Source organism: Gavia stellata, chromosome 2, assembly GCF_030936135.1.
Source record: "Gavia stellata isolate bGavSte3 chromosome 2, bGavSte3.hap2, whole genome shotgun sequence".
Taxonomy (NCBI): Eukaryota; Metazoa; Chordata; class Aves; order Gaviiformes; family Gaviidae; genus Gavia; species Gavia stellata.
The window spans coordinates 31,596,892-31,615,634 of record NC_082595.1 but is presented as its reverse complement, the minus strand read 5'-3'; the positions used below and the strand labels follow the sequence as shown (position 1 = coordinate 31,615,634).

At 43.1% G+C, this 18,743-nt stretch overlaps 1 protein-coding gene across 1 annotated transcript; it reads right to left on the bottom strand.

Annotated features, from left to right (window-relative positions):
- Positions 1 to 245: 245 nt before the first annotated feature.
- URB2 (URB2 ribosome biogenesis homolog) lies at positions 246 to 18,378 on the bottom strand. Its single transcript, XM_009821195.2, has 9 exons — positions 18,253 to 18,378; positions 16,870 to 17,046; positions 11,760 to 15,138; positions 9,612 to 9,772; positions 8,295 to 8,405; positions 7,157 to 7,399; positions 6,021 to 6,111; positions 4,245 to 4,384; positions 246 to 611 (listed from the first exon to the last, which is right to left on the bottom strand). Exons 1-9 carry the CDS (start codon positions 18,376 to 18,378, stop codon positions 414 to 416), a joined length of 4,626 nt encoding a protein of 1,541 aa, XP_009819497.2. The 3' UTR covers positions 246 to 413.
- Between the last annotated feature and the right edge of the window lie 365 nt (positions 18,379 to 18,743).

Here is an 18,743-nt window from a genome sequence, read left to right as displayed (position 1 = left end):
TTCTGCTTACCATGTAAGCGAGAGCAGGAGTTATAACCCTCACTGGCTTTTACACCAGACTATTGCTTCCAGAGAAAAGCACCATGATGTGCCAAAGCCTGAAGCCTGACATCTGCTGCCAGACTGCAGCGAGCTCCCCAGGGCTCCCAGCAAGTTCACCGGGGCCAGCACAAGTGCAGCAGTTCTGCCATTTGTGGCACACAGCAGGACCAGACCTAACAGCACATCCTCCCTCCCCGCTCCCCTTTTCCCCACTATGAAGGCTGGCTGTACAGAGATAGAAGCAATCCATGTTCAGACGACCCTCTTCAGATTTGACCTTACTAATCATCCCAAACCAAACAGCAGCTGAGGATTTTCTGAGCACTGCAAGATCAATTCATAACTGCTTGTGCAGCACCAGGCAGGATTCATCACGCAGTATACTTTTCCTCCCCCTGTTTTTTTGCCTTGTGGTAGTGGTTGTAATCATTATACAGATCCTTAAAGACTTCCCTTACACCTGCTGGTAGTGACACATTCAAGAACTTGATGTCCCGTTCAATGCAAAGGTCAAGGATGTGATATATCCCTTCTGTGAGATGTTTTTTCACAGCCGGGTGCAAAGTCACCTACGAGAAGAACAAAACTGCATTAAACTTGAAGACAAAATGGTAAGAAAACACCCTTTCCACAGTCAATACACATTAAATGCTGACAACATGTCATCCAGTGCATCTGACCATCTGGAACAGCCCATTAGATAAAATTCAAGATTTTGACTTGTGCAATATTTTCCTGATTTTTGCACACGTTTTGCAGAACAAGCATGCCCCTTGCAATAAAATGCACAAGAGCGCTATTATACACATTGCTGTGGAGGCAAAGACACTGATCATCTTGGAATCACATGAAAATTCGTCAGCAGAAAAACTGTAAATAAAAAACCCTAAAATACTTGCCCTGGATTACACATTTCAGTAGATTCTGTATGTCTCATATGAGCTGTATGCTACTAAGTCTCGGTTTCAAACGAGCACTTCCTTTAGGCTACTCTATCATTTATATTAGGTAGTCAATCAATTTTAACTTATCACTTAACAACTTGATATTTATCTAACAATTTGTGTCTGAGGACTTCAATGTATAACCCTTAATAAAAGGAGCCTTCAAAAAGCTCAGGAGATGTGCATTTCCTTACCTGTTTTAACATCAGGAATCAGGTACCTTCCCTGAAGTCATGCAGAAAGTTGAAGGAATACAACGAATGACTCAGGACTCCTCCGTACCCTGCTCCTGCCATTATAACCCCTGCTCAACCCCACAACCAGCAGAACTGCCACTACAACCAGGAACATCAGTGCTGACTCTGGAGTCCTCTGCTGCTCCAGGCACAGGAATTTGTCCTGTGCTCACAATGGCTTGCTAAATACTTCACTGCCTGAGGCGGTGCTGGCCTCTGGCATAATCACATTATTTTTGCAACAGAACCATGTCTTATCTTTGCTGAATCCCAAAATTAGCTTTACGCCTCCAGACCTAAGCCTCTGCACTCCAAGCCTAATGAAAATTACATAAAAAGCTGTCATTAAAATTCAGACTTCTTTCTTCCTAAGGCAACTAATAAACTTCCCACTAATGAAGTGCACTCCTAATCACTGTGACAGGCTCCTGCTCTCTTTCTGCCCTAAATGTAAAACAGTTAATATATTTTATTAGACCTGCTAACGTAGCTGGGAAAAGCATAGAGCAGGCATTAAGGCACATAAGCCTTTCTTTGGACCTGTGACCCTGATGAGTTTGCATGTCCAAAAGTTTGTCATTTTTCCCCTCTATGTCAGTTGATCTATTGGCTGGTTTATAATGGTTGGACTTGATGATCTTACAAGTCTTTTCCAATCTTAGTGATTCTGTGATTCTGTGTGATAACAGATGTTATTTCTCCCTACACCATGCACTGAAGTAACACAACAGTTGAGCATCAGAAGTCCCAGTGAATGTACTGGGCTGGCCTCCCCCTTCCTAGGGCAGAGAAATGACTGCAGAGAACGCAGAAAGGAAAACCCACAGCTATTGACAAGACGGACCAGATGTCCCACTTGGGATAAGCAGATACCTCAGAGCTGCAGTTAATGAAACTGCATCCCTTACATCACAAATTAATCTGGACCCATGCCTTATTTGGGCCATTCTTGCTTTGCAGTGCAGTTTCCTATAAACGCCCTCCAATAACACTATGGGAAGCAGAACCAAAGATTTAAACAGCTGTCACTACTGGCTGGCAGTTAATTATGCTTGTAAGTGTTTTATGGTCTGTATAGTTAGCACAACCAACTTGTCAAGCATTACAGAGCTCTTGATGTGAGACATTAAATGTGTGAAGAGGTATTTCACTATTGCTGAATTAAGCAACAGCTGATAGACAACAAGGGAAAAGCACTGTCAACAGTATGAAGGAGGCTATAGATGCCACCCACTCTGGCAAGGAGTCTTTCTAGATTAACACAAAATAATTCACAAGGATATTTTATTTCCTGGTATAAAGAGGAAGCACTGAGGGAACCGTTACACAACTACTTTAGGAGTAAGTGACTGTTTAGGCCAGTAGCTTTCATCAGTTTTAGTTTGCAGACCCTTAAAAGGGTTCCAGGAAGTGTGCAGATGCCCATATAAAGATTTAAATCTACCAACATGTTGCTTTTGACGGACCCCCAGGGTCTTCAGATCACAGGCTGAAAGCCACTGATCTGGACTCAGAAGAGATAAATGGTTAAAGGAGTTTTTCTCTCCCTCTGCAGAGCAACATGAAAGATGTGCATGTGCCCCCTTAAGACAAGCATGCTAAGGCCTCCAATTCCTCCAATATCCATCAATTCTCACCAGTCTAATGAGCAAATAAATCATCACCTACTTGTGATCTATCTATTCTGTCAGACAGAAAATACCCCTTTGTCACAGCGTCTGGTGGCTCACTACACTGATTCCCCTTTCCACGCCCAAAGGTTCCATGCATACATTACTGATCTGTGATTCCAGCTATCATCCATCACTTTCCATTTCCCAGTGATAAGTATTGCACAAAACTTTCCTAGAAGTCTCATGAGACTTTCTACACTGCTAATACTGAGTAAGTGTCCTTTTAACTTGGAAAGGTCATTTGACAATTCAAGTCAGGCTTTCTGAGTAAAGTCTCTACCTTCAGCGATGAACAAATTTCAGAGTTCAGAGACAGTAAATAGAGCAGAAGTAGTCTTAACAGTAATTTGTCCCCAGTATTTGCTGAACTACTATGCTTACTATGTAAACAATAACCAGCTTACCAGGAACACTAAATAACATGGCTAAAAACTGACATATCCCATTGTTTTGCTCCCAAACCTTGGAAAAAAGCCAGGCAATAGAGAAGGTAGCTGAGTTTAAGCTACATAACAACCTTCATGGTTAGTTACATTGGTTACACCATAATCCTTCAGAAACATAGCACCCGTTAGGATATTTTTGTGGTGAGAGAGCCTAAAGACTAAATCAAAGACTGAAATTCTTCTTTGTATTTCAGCCCATGCCCAGGCCAGAGCCACAAATAATCAATTTGCAGGTACTTGCAACACAAGCGGCATTCAAACCCTGGTGAAATCTAAATCCATTAGGCTGAAGAGCATGATAATTTGAACTTGGGTCTGGATGTAAGAAGCTACTGACCTGGCTCTAGCATTTGTAACAGTAGGAGTAGTGGTTTCCAGCAAGGATGGGAATGGTATCTTTGGTACGGAAGGAGAACTACTGAAAAGCTAACAATTCTCCAGCTTGGTAACATTTTCTCCATTCACTTACTCATTTAGACCAGATTAAAAGACATTTTCCAGGAGAATTTTTCTCCATTACATTGCCAGATGAGGCCCGAACTGCTATCAATCCTGGACAACTGAGACTAGCTGGGAGAAGAACCTAACTACCACATGAAGAAAAAATAACACCCAACATGACAGAAAAGCAAAGCAGTTCTGTAAATAGGCATTGCATTGTTTTGCCTTAAAAAAAAACACAGCCCACACCTTTAGAAAGTTTTCAGGAGCTGCGTAAGAAAGATTCTTAGGAACTCTTGCTCAAAAGAACAGAGAGTTTGGATCAAACCTGTATCCCCATAAGGTACAGCAACTTTTGTAACTTCACAGATTTTACAAAACTTAACACAGCTGCCTTTGGAACAGGAACTTCAAAGCCAGCGCGATACCACGGCACTTTCAAGATGGATGAGAACATGTTACCTTCTGCAATTCAGTCACATACTGAGCCACAATGAAAGCAGAAAACACAGTGAAGTCCTCCATTTCTGCAGCAATATGAGTATACATCCGTTCCACCAAGTGCGCACACTTCAATATAACTTCAAACTCATCTGTGTTGCCTAAAACAGAAAGCAAGTTGCAGGCTTAAAAACACTAGGAAAAAAACAATGAATCACCCAGTCTTCTATAGGATTCTTGAACTACATGAAGCCAACACCAGCTTGCCCATTTTACCTTCTTATCAAGCCACAGCTGAGAGGCCCCCCACACCCCATATGCATCTCTTCCAATGGTTATTTTCTAAGAGCACACTGATTCCCACTCCACATGCACCGCAAGGCAAAAAGTATTTGTAATATATATGCTGAAGTGCTAAAAGCAGCAGCTTTGGTCCCTTCCATGATTCAGTTCCAACTAGCACTGTGGAGAACAAGGAGACTGGAAAACTGTATTCTCTACCTACAGAAAATCAGAAGACATCTCTTAGAAACAGCATAGTAAGAAAGCTTTCTGATGAGATTTATTACATGAAATACGGCAGCAGAAGCCACAGCACTAGAGATATTTAAAGTGAGACTGCAGAGTTCACCTGAGAATTTACCCTTTCAGTAGGCAGTGAATGAAGAGAACTAACACAAACAAAGGAGAAGGGAAATCTAGAAATTACTTTCATATTATCTGTTATGAAAATTAAACAATCCTGCAAAGATAAAAAGCATGGTTTTAAACTTTAGGATGCCATGTACCCATGAGTTTCCCGTGACCCTTGCTTTACGTAAACATATTACAGAAGCTAGCAAATTCTCAAAGTTTGGCACCACTTGAAGATACCTTTTCCTCTATCATTGAGCCTTTGTTAGTATATTCCTCCATGCCTCATACATACACTTACATTTGCCTGCAGTTGTGGGCAACATATCAGCTAAGATAAATCTGAACATAGAATAAGCTGTAGGACAGCAGTGGAAAGCTAGGATACAAGCAGTTGCAGGCCATGAAGTCAACTCGTCTCAAAAAGTCACCACTATTAATGACAGGGTATTTGTGTCCTGACCAGCATAAAGCACAGGAGGATTACCTTAATCACTGTGAACATCTTTGACTTGGCTCCTTTGACAATGTAAATTCTTTAACAACTTCCAGTAATAAGTCTCTTTTTTTTTTTTTCTTCCTTTTGAGATATTTAACTACAATAATTCCAAATCCTTGACCATACAGATAAATCATCTAAACCCAACCGATGCTTCAGATATGTGTAATGTTCTGGCTTTATGCTTAGCACAGAATGGTGACAATTCAGGACTGTAGTAAACATAGTTCCAGTCTCAAGAAGCTCCATTTAGTAGGATCTACTTGGGGCTATAATTCAGGCATGTTAGCATGTATCAACAGAGTTCACAGCCACCGTGCTTTCAGGCACAGAGGTTGATAGCAAGAGCAGAAATCAGGCACAGCAAGCCTTACCAATTCCTGTCTACTTGACAGCCACTCAGTGAAGAATACCTTATTCACCTAAAGCAGTGCTGTCTGGATGCAGCTCTACAGGAGCCCCAGTTACCTTTATAAGCGCACGATACTACAAAGCTCATCCTCAATTTTACATAAAGGACAGATAGAGCTAATGGTTTCAATACCACAGCTAGGTTTTGAGGACTTTGCTGCTGGTATCAGATTGTCCTGTTCTGCATCTCCTCTTCTACAATATACAAAATTACACTGTGTATATATAGTGCAAAAGTGGGAAAGATATGGTACCTCTGTCTCCTTTCTGACGTCCTTCATGCATGACAGAAACAACCAGACGATGGAAACTGTTCAGAAAAGATGGTGCTGCTTTCAACAGCACCTGCAAAGACATGAAATAAAAACATCTGAGATTATGTAGTAAAGGGAGTGGAGACAGTAGAGGTACACCACCCCACAGCCAGAGGGAAATCAATTCCTGTGAAGGTATTATTATTATACAGCTGTCAGGAGCAGAGACTATCTTTTCACTCCGCATCCATGCAGTATCTAGCACATGAGAATCCTGGAGCAGGACTGCAGTCCTGGCCATATTCAAATATAAATAACAAGTAAACATCATATTAGAGTTACTCCATCTCTCCAAAGCAGCATTTGATTTAATACCCTAATGTCTAAGGAATTTCTTCTTGCTGGTAGAGAACCTGTGTTGCCAGACAGATTTACAGAACGCAAGGTCCAGTAACACTATATAGATCACTGTGTAAAAACAGCCTAGATAGGCAGCTTTCTATCAGAGGGTTTTTGTAAGGGCATTTTAGCAATGTGTACTGCCTTGCTTTTAGAATTTGCCATTTCCCCATCTTTAACTTCCTTCACCCTCAGTCCTACTGCAAATGCATGAGGCCCCTTTCCTTTCTTCTTCCACTTCCGCCCACGTATTCCATGTAGGAGTATCTCCAACCCTGTGCAAAGTCCTGGCACATCTTCACTTTCCCATGCCAGAAGGCTGACAAGAACACCAGGATGGTAAAATGTTTGAAGGTCACCAACTTCTAACATGTCTAAGCCCTGTTTTCAAAGGACTGCAAAGTCTTGATCTCCAATGAGAATGAGGTCCTACAGCCTGAGCCATTTGTGTTTCTAGAAATCAATCATAAAAAATGGAAAGTTTTATCCTAATCTAGCATCAGATGTTGATAAGCAATCTGCTGCCGAAGACCAACAATGCAGGCATAAAACAAAGCAGGAGAACAACTGAAATGATGTGATTTTGAGATTCCCAGACTTTTAAATGACAAAGCACTTTCATACTATCAGAAGAAATTATTTCAAAAACACTATTAAAAAAAAAAAATTCTCATCACTGGCCTCTATGTTGGTTCTTTCTACCTTTTTCCCCTCCTCCCAGCCCCACACAGATATACCTTCGGATGACACTGCACAATAGAGAAGAGCACTTCATGGACCCCCAGGAAGACACTGCGATAGTCTTCTGTCTTCAGATGTTCCAGAGGGACTGTTAGGAGAATGCTGAATGCCAATGCCACATGGTGTGGATTCAAGAGAACCCCTTCTCCTTGCCTTAGCAGAGCTGCTACAGTCTCTAGAATAGGTACAACTATGGTGGAAATCAGTGACTGGTCCTGACAGGCCTCTCTGGTTTGCATCTACAAGAAGATAGGGAACAGGTAACGAGGAGTGCATTAGCCACCTATCACTAGCATTCACATACCAGAGAACCATAATGCTCTGACTTGAGTCAATGGAACTAGAGTGGTACAAGCTGGACTGGCAGGGAGACTCCTGCACTTTAGCCATTTTCATGCAACCGCACCCTGCGCGAGGATGCATATGATGCATTTCAAGCAAGCACTGCTGTGAGTGTGGAATTGTAACTACTCCCCAGTCCCCTGACAACCAGCACCTCTTTGCACGTCTTCACATGAATGCACTGATGCAGTTCTCTCCTTTACAAGCATGCAGACCTACCAAAAAAGGGCAGCAATTGCACGCTCACAATTCCCAGGCACTGCAGAGCCAATCCCTGACAAATTTTGGTTTAGAGACACCACCACCATGAGAGAAGAAAAACCTACATCACTAGGTTTGTATGCTGTACAAATGAAGGACAGAAAACCTGGGTTTGCTTACTTCCAGTTAAGTTTCCCATTCATAATTCAGTGAATTTATATTATTATTTAAATATGAGCACTTTTTTCTTTTCGTTTTGCTCCTGTTGGCTTCTGCTGTGACGCATCGCTGACAAGTTACCTTCTGCAGCTTTACAAGTTTCTCCCCAGCTCCAGATTACATGGTCCGGTCCCAGAAAATTACTGATGATAAGAAATGGATTACCTACACACTGGACTCACAGGAGGAGATTTACTTGAGGAAGGAGGAGAGAAAGGGTCCAGACAAAAAAGTGCAGGTGAATCTGGTATGTATTTGTCTAGTATCCACAATATTTTATTCCTGTATGCCTCTGTGCATGTTAGATGTAACCACTACAGACTCCAACAAATGAAGGGATAGGTAATGAAGTTACAATAAAGAGATACTTACAGCTAAAGCTGTGATTATCTGTGGGCTGACAAACCAGAAAGCCTTCTCTTTGTCTCCGCTTAAAGGGCAGCTGAGCAACAATCTGGTTAGCGTAACAGCTGACAATACTTCCTGCAGAAAGCAGACTGATGATCAGTCACGGGTAAAAGATGCACTGTCTCCTTTCAAGTATAGAAGAGCTCTTTCAAGGGCAGTGGCAGTTTTGAGCATTACCAGACCCTTGACACATGAAAGTACTCCCACCAACAGATCTCTTTGGAAATTGTGAAGTAAGCAGCAGCTCAACAAAATTCAATATGCCGAGTAGCACTGGCCCAAATGTACTGCATGCTACATTTTTTTTAGAATCAACTTACTGTACAAAAAGGCTTACCTGATTTTTAAGGAAAGCCTTCTCCTTCAACTGCCACTAGATAACAGAGGGAAGCAGGGGGAATACAGGGACACCAGTACACTATACACTAAGAATGCTGCATTTGGCAGCAGGGTTTTTTTTTACTTGCTGGCTGTTACGACAGACTAATAAAAGAAACATATTACAAGCTATACTCAGGTGGCAGGAATTACATGCATAGTACAGGAATTCCAGATACACTTTCAGAAAGACATATCAAGAATTGATGCAGGACATCCGTGTCTATTTCTGACAAATAAGACAGAGCCAGATAAACCCCCAAGTTTAATCCAAGTTTCATTCTCAAGTCACTGAGCTTTCTATGGAGGGTACAGCTGGCTTTTTTGCCAAAAGAGTTCCATGTCACCACTGCTGCTTAAGCTGCTCTGGAGAAAGGAATAGTATTTAAAAAGCTACTGAGTACAGAGCAAAAGTCCTTATATAGACAAATACCAAAAGCACAGGTGTAGTTTTGGTTTTACTTAAAAATGCCAGCATTTCTAAAAGTGCCTTTAACCCTATTAAGAAGAGCCACAGACAAACTGTGGCTAAACTCACTGACTGCTAGTATCTGTTGTGCAAGAGCTCTGATCAGCAAGTAGAAAAAAAATCTCTGCATGGCCTGCAACATCACAGCTGTGTGATTTCTGTTGACAACACATGGAATTAAGACTGCTGAGTCCTTAAACTGGACAGAAAGTTTTTCCAGTAGGTTTCCATGATCCTTCCACCTCTCTCAATTTATATCCAGAACATATCTCAGCACAGTCATGAAGCCCTTAACTGCCTAAATTAATTTGACTTGACCACTGAACATAAAGCAGAAAAAGGGAAAAAAAAAATGGTCATTCAGCCAACAAAATTTTTTCAAGATACAGAAAACTGAACAAAGAAGTTGACAATAAACTAAGCTCATGCCTTACTTTAGCCTTCTGTTGCCAAACATTCCTCATTTCAAGTCCCTGCAGCACCAGCCTCATTATGGTATAAAACTCCTCAGCAGAGCAGTTTCCCAGCAGCTGGACAAGCACCTCTGTCAGCTCCATCTCCATACTTTGTATCACCTGGGTTGTGACTGCAGGACCTGTATATTCAAGAGACACAAACATGCCTTAATCAATTCCCAGGACACAGACTTCCACAGGTAAGAACAGGGAGAATCGAACCTTAAAACAGCTTTGTGGGTACCTTTTTAACACTCAAATGCACTGAAGGCCCCACACTTTCCCTTTACCTCCCTCCCCATTAGTGCAAAGAATTGCTATTCTCAAGCATTTCCTACCCTAGGGTTCACAGAACAGTCATTATAGCAATAAAAAGCTTTCAGTAATATGGAAATACTACAACAAAGCGTATGCTAAACAAGCCACAGGGCTTTACTACAAATGCTGGCCAGAGAGCCATCACAAGTCACAAAAACATTAAGCTGACAAAGTTTAGGTCTCTGCTGATCATAAGTCACACTCCCCACTTAATTATTACTACGTAGACAGTCCTGGACTAGCTTATATCTTAATTGATTCTGAAGGCTTGTTTTTTAGTGCCACAAGTATCCAAAGAAACTGTGGCAATGCCGAAAGTTGTCTTCAACAGGAATCCATATTTCATCTTATTGAATACTTCACTCATTCATCAGAAATTCTTACAGCTTTTTACAGGGATTAATTACATCTCCAGACTAAAGCATTTTACCAATCGTAGACTACTAAAGCGTGGCACAGGATGAGAGAGAGAAAAGTCAGCAGAAAAATTACAGCAATTAACACGTCCTCATGGTCCCTAGTTCTAGTGTGAAATCCCTGCTCTCAGTGCCCTTACTGAATCCCACAACGCCAAAGGATCAAAATGTAGGCCAGGGAAGAGAGAGACTAAGCCTGTATCTATGTGTAAGTTCTAGCTCAAATTCAACTGCGCAAATTCAAGATCAAATTTTCCCTGGAGAGCTGTGCTCTGTTCTTAACTACCTAATGCCAATATAAACATTGAGATCATTACTGTAGTACACTTGAGCGGTAGCCTCCAAAGTGGAGTGCGCACACCCCAGGGTGTGCACAAGAGAATCCATTGGGGTGCAGGAATTATAATTATCTTTAATAAATAAAATGTAAAAATAGTGTTTATTTCATCTTTACCTCATTTATCTCTCTATCTTTTTAAACTTTTTTTTGTGTATGCTTTGTAATGTACGTGGTATACTAGTAGAGTAGCACATGCATGTAATTTATAAATAAACATATACAGAGGCTGCATGCTCAATTTATTTTTTTTTTTTACTGATAGATGTGCACAATCAAAAATGTTTGGAGACCACTGCACTAGAGCATGCTAGTAGTAAGTTCGACAAATTGCAACTGTTCGGAGAAGTCAAAGAGAATAGTTATGTCTATGCTGTGTTTAGTTCATCTTGCTTTCTGAACGAGACAATATAAAGGAGCCGTTAGAGCACAAAGCTGGCAAGAGGTTTTTCATGTCGTTTCTAGCCCTGGCTCTTTATTTGATGGGGATAAAGGGACTGATCTGCCAATCTCCCACAGGCTTTATCAGAATTACGCGTGTTCAGCATCCTTAATAGTTAGGCGATTTCCATTGTTTTATAACCTTGCCTATCAGATACAAAAATAAATGAGTATTTTACTGTAATGTCCTCCAAGATCCTCAGATAAGACATAACAGATCTGACCTGGTGCACATCAGCTGCTTCAGTGGTGCCTATATATCAACTACATGAGTAGAAGGACACTGCATCTTCAGCCCTGCATCCAGTATTACCACGTTCCAATTACCATCAAAATGCTCTACAGGGATAAATAACTGAGGACCTCAACTCTATTAAGATGTTTGCATCTTCCAGGAGAAAATCATTACCAAATCAGATGGTGGCTGTGGTCCAGGTACAACATTGCCTCCTTGAAAATTTTCCTGTTAGGCATTTATAAAAGCATAGCCTACTGCTTTAACACAAGTAAATAGATACAGACTTTTCAAAAAGCTGCATGTTTTGCTAAATGGCTTTTAACTTGCCTCTGCGCTGCAAAATTAGCAAAGGAAGTGGAGAAAGGGAGTTTTCATACCAGAGAGAAGCTTTTTTATAGCAAAAACAACCATGACTGCAGTTTCTTTTCCAGGATATAGCTCTGGCACTGAGCAGAAGACCGTCAGGAACTGCAACGCAGACTGAAGGAACTGCAGATTACCTCCCGCACAGGGCAGCTCTCTCAGTATCTGAGAGTAAAACTTTTGGTACAGTTTAATACGGGGTTGCTCCAAAAACCCACCAGGCTCCTTCTGCCAGGCCTTCTTGACAGCATGGCTCAGATCTGCTTTGAGAAGAGTAGTGACAGATGGTATGAATGCTACAGGCAAAGGCTGGTTTTGGGTCTTATTCTGAAGACCGTGTTCAACAGTTCTGACCATCTGTAGAACTACTGGCTCCAACAGAGCAGACAGTACATCTGCAGAATGCAGCTTCTTTTCTGGCAGCTGCTGAAGGTAGCGTGTGACAACATGACACAGTGTGGTGAATGCCATGAGCAGTAATTGCCCAGCCACGGGATTCCAGTTTTTCCAGCCTTTGTTTTTGTCTGCACCTACGTCTGGCTTGCAGCTCACCAGGAAAGACATGAACTTTTCCAAGTTGAGCCTCACACTTTGCCTTCTTTCAATAATCATCTGAAGAAAGTTTTCCGAAAAGGCTTGGACTTCCTGGAGATACTGTGCCCAAACCGGAACAGTCAAAACACCAGTGAAGAATTTGCTAGCTGTGAGCTGGGAAGTCATCACAGCCTCAAGAACATCACTGGCATGAAGCACCTTAAAAATAGAGTTGGCATTCCTGCCAGCTTGCAGGCACCTCAGGAGGTGAAAGCAGGTACTTAAAAACTTCAGCAATGACAGCTTGCTGCAAGAGACACTAGCCCTGGTATTGGCTAGCAGGGACAGCAGCACCAGAAAACACCGGGTACAGTCAGAGGGAAGAAGACTATCTAGTTTCAGAAGAGAAGCAATTTCTAGCAAACCCAAGCAGCTTTCCATGTGACTTTCTTTCAGGATGACAGGGCAGCCATTTTTTGCTAACAATACTATACATTGGGAAACTTTCTCCAGTGTTTTCCAAGACAAGCTGAGCTCATCCTTCAGCAGTTTGTTTTCTGACGGTGCTTCCAACAGGTCAACAGGTCTGCGAGGAGCCAGGATTTCTTCGTGCCAAGGGATATTACCTGCAGACAGCTGTTGAAGTGGCAGATCTAGTGAATTCCTGGCAGCAGAGGGCAGCACCCTAGCAAACTGATGAATAAGACTGGTCAGAAAAGCACAATGCAGGACCTTCATTTCCGGTAGAAAGGGGCCGTGCATCAACCCAAGAGATATCTTTCCAATGCTGACAGAAGGCTCCGGGTCTGCATCAGCTTCCTGAGCTTTGGCCAATACTAACGTTTCTAGAAGCACATTTGCAATGTACTCTACATCTTTCAGGGAAATATACGGCAACAGGATAGTCAGGTTGGAGATGACGAGGTGCCAGTGGGCTGTGGGGTAGGTGAGATCACTTATCGCGCTGATATCTCCATCCCATGGTTCAGATTTTCCCCTGCTCATGCTGGATCTCCCAGACTCCAGGATGAAAGCTGCAGCATGCTGCAAGGCCTGTAGGTCAGCTTTGGCCTGCATTAAGATCATCTTCATTTTCTGAAGCATGAGCAGTTCTAAGCAATATTTACTAGTGGAAGCAGAACTATTTGCAAGTTCCATGACTTTCTCCCAGCACTGCTCCTCCACGCCAGGGAGAAAAGCTGAAATGGCCCCATGCCTTGCAGCAGATGCAGTAACAGCACCAGCAATTTCAGCTGCTGGAGACACATATTTACTGCAGCTAACACCAAACAAAGTGTCTACCTCAACCCAAGTGTAAACAAGGAGGAGAGCAGAGTCACTGGCCTTTCTTAGCCAAAGGTCTGACTTCTCTTCCTCTCTTCTAGGAGCCTGCAGCAGCTCCATCAGTGGCTGAATTACTCCCTTCTGCATCTTTGCCAGCAGACTCTGAGTGCGAAGGACCACAGGGGAAGGAGTGACATCATCTAGGCTCCTCATGTTGAACAGAAAAGCATGCAGCACCGAGCTCACTGACAGCAGCTTCAAGGCCATGTCAGCTGACCCTTCAACAGCAGGAATGATAAGGGTCTGGCATTTCTCCACGAAGAGACACAAGATGTCCAAAATCTGGTTGGGCGGCAGTTCAAGGAGACACTCATGAAGCTTTACTCTCAGGCCAGCAGAGAAGACAGGCAACCTCAGTTCATCAGCAGCTGGCTGGCAAATGACAGTCAGCACCTCCTCAAAGAGTCGTGGGAACTGTCGCAGCTTGGAGTAAGTCTGAAACATGGTGTTGATGAGAGCCTCCTGGGGCTTCTTCATACGCAGCTCGGACACCTTGGCATCAATCCAAGCTGAGGCCACTAAGTCATCCAAGTCTGGCTCTATTATAAGATGGTTTAATGACATCAAGAGTTTGAGACACCTGAACCAAGCAGGGATGGAAGCTTGGGCGTGACTCATCAACATCTGTGCTAGCTTGCGGTAAAACCCAAACTGTATCTCCTTGTGCCGGATACGGTCACTGGCAACATTATAGATATCATTGCTAAGCACCAAGTTCAGAAGCTGTTCCAAAGCAAGCAGCTCTGTGCTCCAATCTGCAGGGGAAAGCGTACCTTCCCTCACACCCTGCTCTAGGCAAGAGAGCCTGAGACAGCCAAAAAGCCTGCTGAGCATGTGGAAACACACGAGGTGGTTTTCTGCCTTACAGTACGAGTCCAGAAAGAGCTTATATAGCAGGGACACCGAACCAGCCACAACAGCTCCATGGAGGGCAGGTTCACAAAAGCCACTGCCCAGCTTGGTCTGCACTGTGTTGACTGGTAGCAAAAGACTTTTCAAAGCTCCTTTCTTCTTCTCCTGGAGTTCGTGTTCTGGCAGCAGCTCCTCTTTGTAGGATGAGAAAAGCTCAGGTTGGAATAACCCAGCCTGCAGCAAAGTTTCTACTTGGTTTCGGATTTCCCTGCTCAGGTGCTGACGCACGTGGTTGTCATCTGCTTGTGTCCAGCTCCTCACAGTCAGCAAGTGCCTCAGGAGCAGACATGGCTGGAGCAAGGAACTTGTCACTTGCCCAAACACACGATTTGGGTTGGTTTGCTGCCTCTGGATCAGGAGGTACTGAGCAAAGGTAAGTTGGAGGACACTGAACACCTGGGAGCCCACAGTGTCATCAGAAGCTAGCTGCTGACATGCCAGCTTGGACAGCTTGCTGAGGAGATCAACCAAGAGCTCACACTTTGCTGTGTAAATGATGGAGAGTGAAGGAGTAGAAAGAATGCCACTGGAGCAACTCAGCACTGCGCCGATGTTTTGCTGTGTTTTTTGAGAACAGGCCTCTGATAATCTTTCATTTATGACCTGAAGATTGAAAAAAAAAAAAAAAATAAACCAAACCCACAGTCAGTTGTGCACACAAAGGTAAAGCTCATCACAATGAACCAATAACACCTTCTGGGAGTTCTGGCTGCAAGAATGAAGCAACAAGGACCTGCCAACAGCTGCTGCTGGGCCTCTCATGTTGTGGGTCTCAAACTAGAAGCTCCGCTGGCCAGAACAGTATCTCTGCATTTGTTTGCACCACAGGACGAGTGAGGAAGCCCTCCTTCAGTATGTGTGCTACCGGCAACAGCATAAGACTATCAATACTTGATCCTAACACTTGATCATGCAGAAAGGGAGTTGGGGTAAATTCCCTCCCTTTTTGCAAGGTCCCCAAAATTCTGTTCCAAACAAACAGCAAAAAACCACGCACAACACACTTCCTACCTTTGATCCAGAAAGCTTATTCAGTAAGAACGTCCACAACTAAACATCATCTTCATATTTTAAAAAAAGCCAGTTTCCTGTGCTGATATCTGGAATGTGAAGGACTGGACTGTTCTCTCTCCTCATTGAGGGATACACAGTTCTAAAGAATTAACGTTTACTTGAACTTGCATTTCCCTTCCTTTTCTCACACTTTGTGTTGATTTCCCTATAGTCTTCTCCTTTGATCCCCTTTTTATTTGTTCCCTTTTCTCACATCCAAATAATCTTGCCAGCACACAAATTCTGTAACATTTTACAAATCTGCCCCTATTCCAGAGTTAAAAATCTCATCTGTCTTCTTACACCTTGTAGTGGATGGTCCACCTCCTCACTCAAGCCCCACTGGACTAACACAGATCCTTAAACTCTTTTCACTGGACCCTCTACCACTTCTGCCTTTAGATTTTAGGGTACTCTGGCCTGTACCTCTCACCTAATCTTCAGCCAGACAGGTTTTCACACCTAGACTACGTTTAAATTTGGTGCACTTTCTGCATAACATCTCTGAAGCAGAGATTTCATCCAACCAATTCTCTGTACTTCACAAATCAACTTCTGCAGGCAAAGACAATTTTTTTCTGCTTCCTTCCAACCAGATCACAACTAAAAGGGTCATTTTTCCAGCCATTTTGATTGCCTTTGCAGCCATCCACTAGTTCTGCTATTTCTGTAACCAGGAAGCTGAATAAGAAGTTACACTTTCTGGTTCAGTTCTAAACTGTAACTGAAGTCTCCCTCATTCACTTTCAGCTGAGGCTAAAATAATGACATGATTAAGATCAATAATGATTCGGTGCCACCACCATTCAGAGTCATCATAAGAAGCTGCAGGGTCTGCTGAACAGCATGTCACACTGCACAAGTACGCAAGCCAAACACACTGATGAGCCCCACACTGAGAGAAAATTTCTCTCTCCCTAAGACTCCCAGGCAAAACGGCAATATAAGCAGTAAATAATACAGAATAGCAACATATGGAACTGAGCCTTTACTTACCTATTGAAATACTTAAACCAGTTCACTCTCTGATAGTTTGAAGAAGTTAAAGACAGAAAGGAAGATTAACTTTGGGGTTATTATTAGAATGCTCTGCCATTTTCAGCCTTCGTGCATTTTGTGCATTCAGCCTGCACAAATACAAATTGTATTGCAGAACAGAAATAGAGAAATTTTTATTAGAGGTCCTAAAAGCCATCAGATTAATTATTACATATAGTCACGTACTGTAGAAGACACGCACTGCTACCCAGCATGTTACAAAATATCCACAGTTTTAGTTACCTGTGCAATTGAGAAACTGAGACCAATTGTCTTCCCACTCTTTAAGAGATTCTGTAGTCTTCTACTATGGATAATGTTGTCTAGATATGCCCAGAGTTTCTCAACAACTTCATTCTCCAGTTCAGGTTTCTTATTGTAGTATGAAACCAACGCATGGCTTACCCAATCGAGTAATACCTGTTAACAAAAGGGAAAAGAAGTAATCTTTAATAACTCCCATGTGAGAACAAGACAAAACTAGTACCTCTTCACAATTATAGCACTCGTGCCTTGAGAACTGCTCTACATCCAAGCAGAACAGGTTCTGAATGAGCAGAGAAGTCCACCCTTGTAGGTTTTAACCAAGATCTAAATTGCTAAGAGCTTTCATTCTAAATCCAATGTTGGCCCTGTGTTCCCCTGTACCCTCCCAAGACAGCTTTCAGGAATCAACACCCTAAGGCCCTTTCATCGGGGTATAATTCTGACAGTCAATACTGGTTAGCAAACGTAGTCTTTTAAATCAAAACTTAAAGAATCGGATGATTTACACTTTCTGACAACTGGTAGTCCTTTCATGTCCTCCTCTTGGTATGTTTAAATTTACTACCTAGAAATTCAGGCCTAGGAATCTAGATGTGTACAAATTGGAAAAAGTTGACACCTATTAATGATTTCAAAATAAAATTATGGTGTATGGCTAGGTTTAATATTCTAAGTAACTGAAATAACAGGAACTCAAAACACTGATCTCAGATGGTGCAAACACTAGACTCCACAAGACTACTAGGCTGGAACAGCAGCACAAGACAGCCATCACTCAGGGAAACACTGAACAGAAAACTTCAGGAAACAGGGTCAAAATAAAAGACTTGAGAGGAGAAGGTGGGTTCCAAGCATCTTCCAAGGAGATGTCCATGAATACAAAGTGCACTCTTTCCACATGCACAAATTTAGAGCACAAGGAAACACACATGTAGCTACAGTCAGTTCTCCTACCCTGAAGTTCTTGTTCTTAACCACGATCAGAGGCATCAGGCTTTAGAGCATGCTTTATAGGATAAAATAAACAATGCTAATGACAGCACTGAAGTCAATGGTTTTTCATCTATCCGGGAGACAGAACACACACACTACCCTCTCTATAAGAAAGGTTCTTTCTTCCTGCACTAACGCATATCTTTCTGCTGAAGCTACTTGAAAGATGATGTTATGAAAACACTTCACACAACCACACAGAAACCAAGAGCCACCCACAGTTCACCATCAGAGCTATATTTGCACTACCACCTAGGGTCAAAAGCTTAAGCAACCAGATCTGGATTTTATGAATCCATTCATACTCAGCAGCAATTACTTATTGGCAATTTTTTTTTTCGCAGTTTACCATTAAAAAGTACTTACTTGCTCTTTATTAGGAAGAACGCACTGGTGAGAAACCCACGCAAAATGGGCTAGTTTAAGTTTGTCTTCCCAAGAAGTCTTGGCGCTTTTCAGCTTCAGGTAAATCCCAGAGTAGATCGCTGCCATGGGGACAGCACACGGGCCTCCAAAGGCGAAGAGACACGACTAAAAGAAACGCCAAAGACATAGCGGTAGGGCAGGAAGGCGGCCGCGCACCCACCGCTCAGGGCCTAATCGCCCCCCCGCCCGCCCCCCCCGTCAGCGGGGCACACCAGGCCCCACACACCCCCGGCTCCCCAGTCCTCCCCAGCGCCCACCTCTCCCCCACCAGGCCCCTGACCCCCAGTCCCCCTCGCCTTTCCCCCTCGCAGGAATCCCGCTCCCCCCCCCCGCGGTACCGCCCGGCCCTCACCGTCCCGCCGGGCCCACGCCGCACGCTCCACCCGCCCTCCCCGCCGACCTCTGTCCCCGCCAGGCAGCGCCAGCCGATC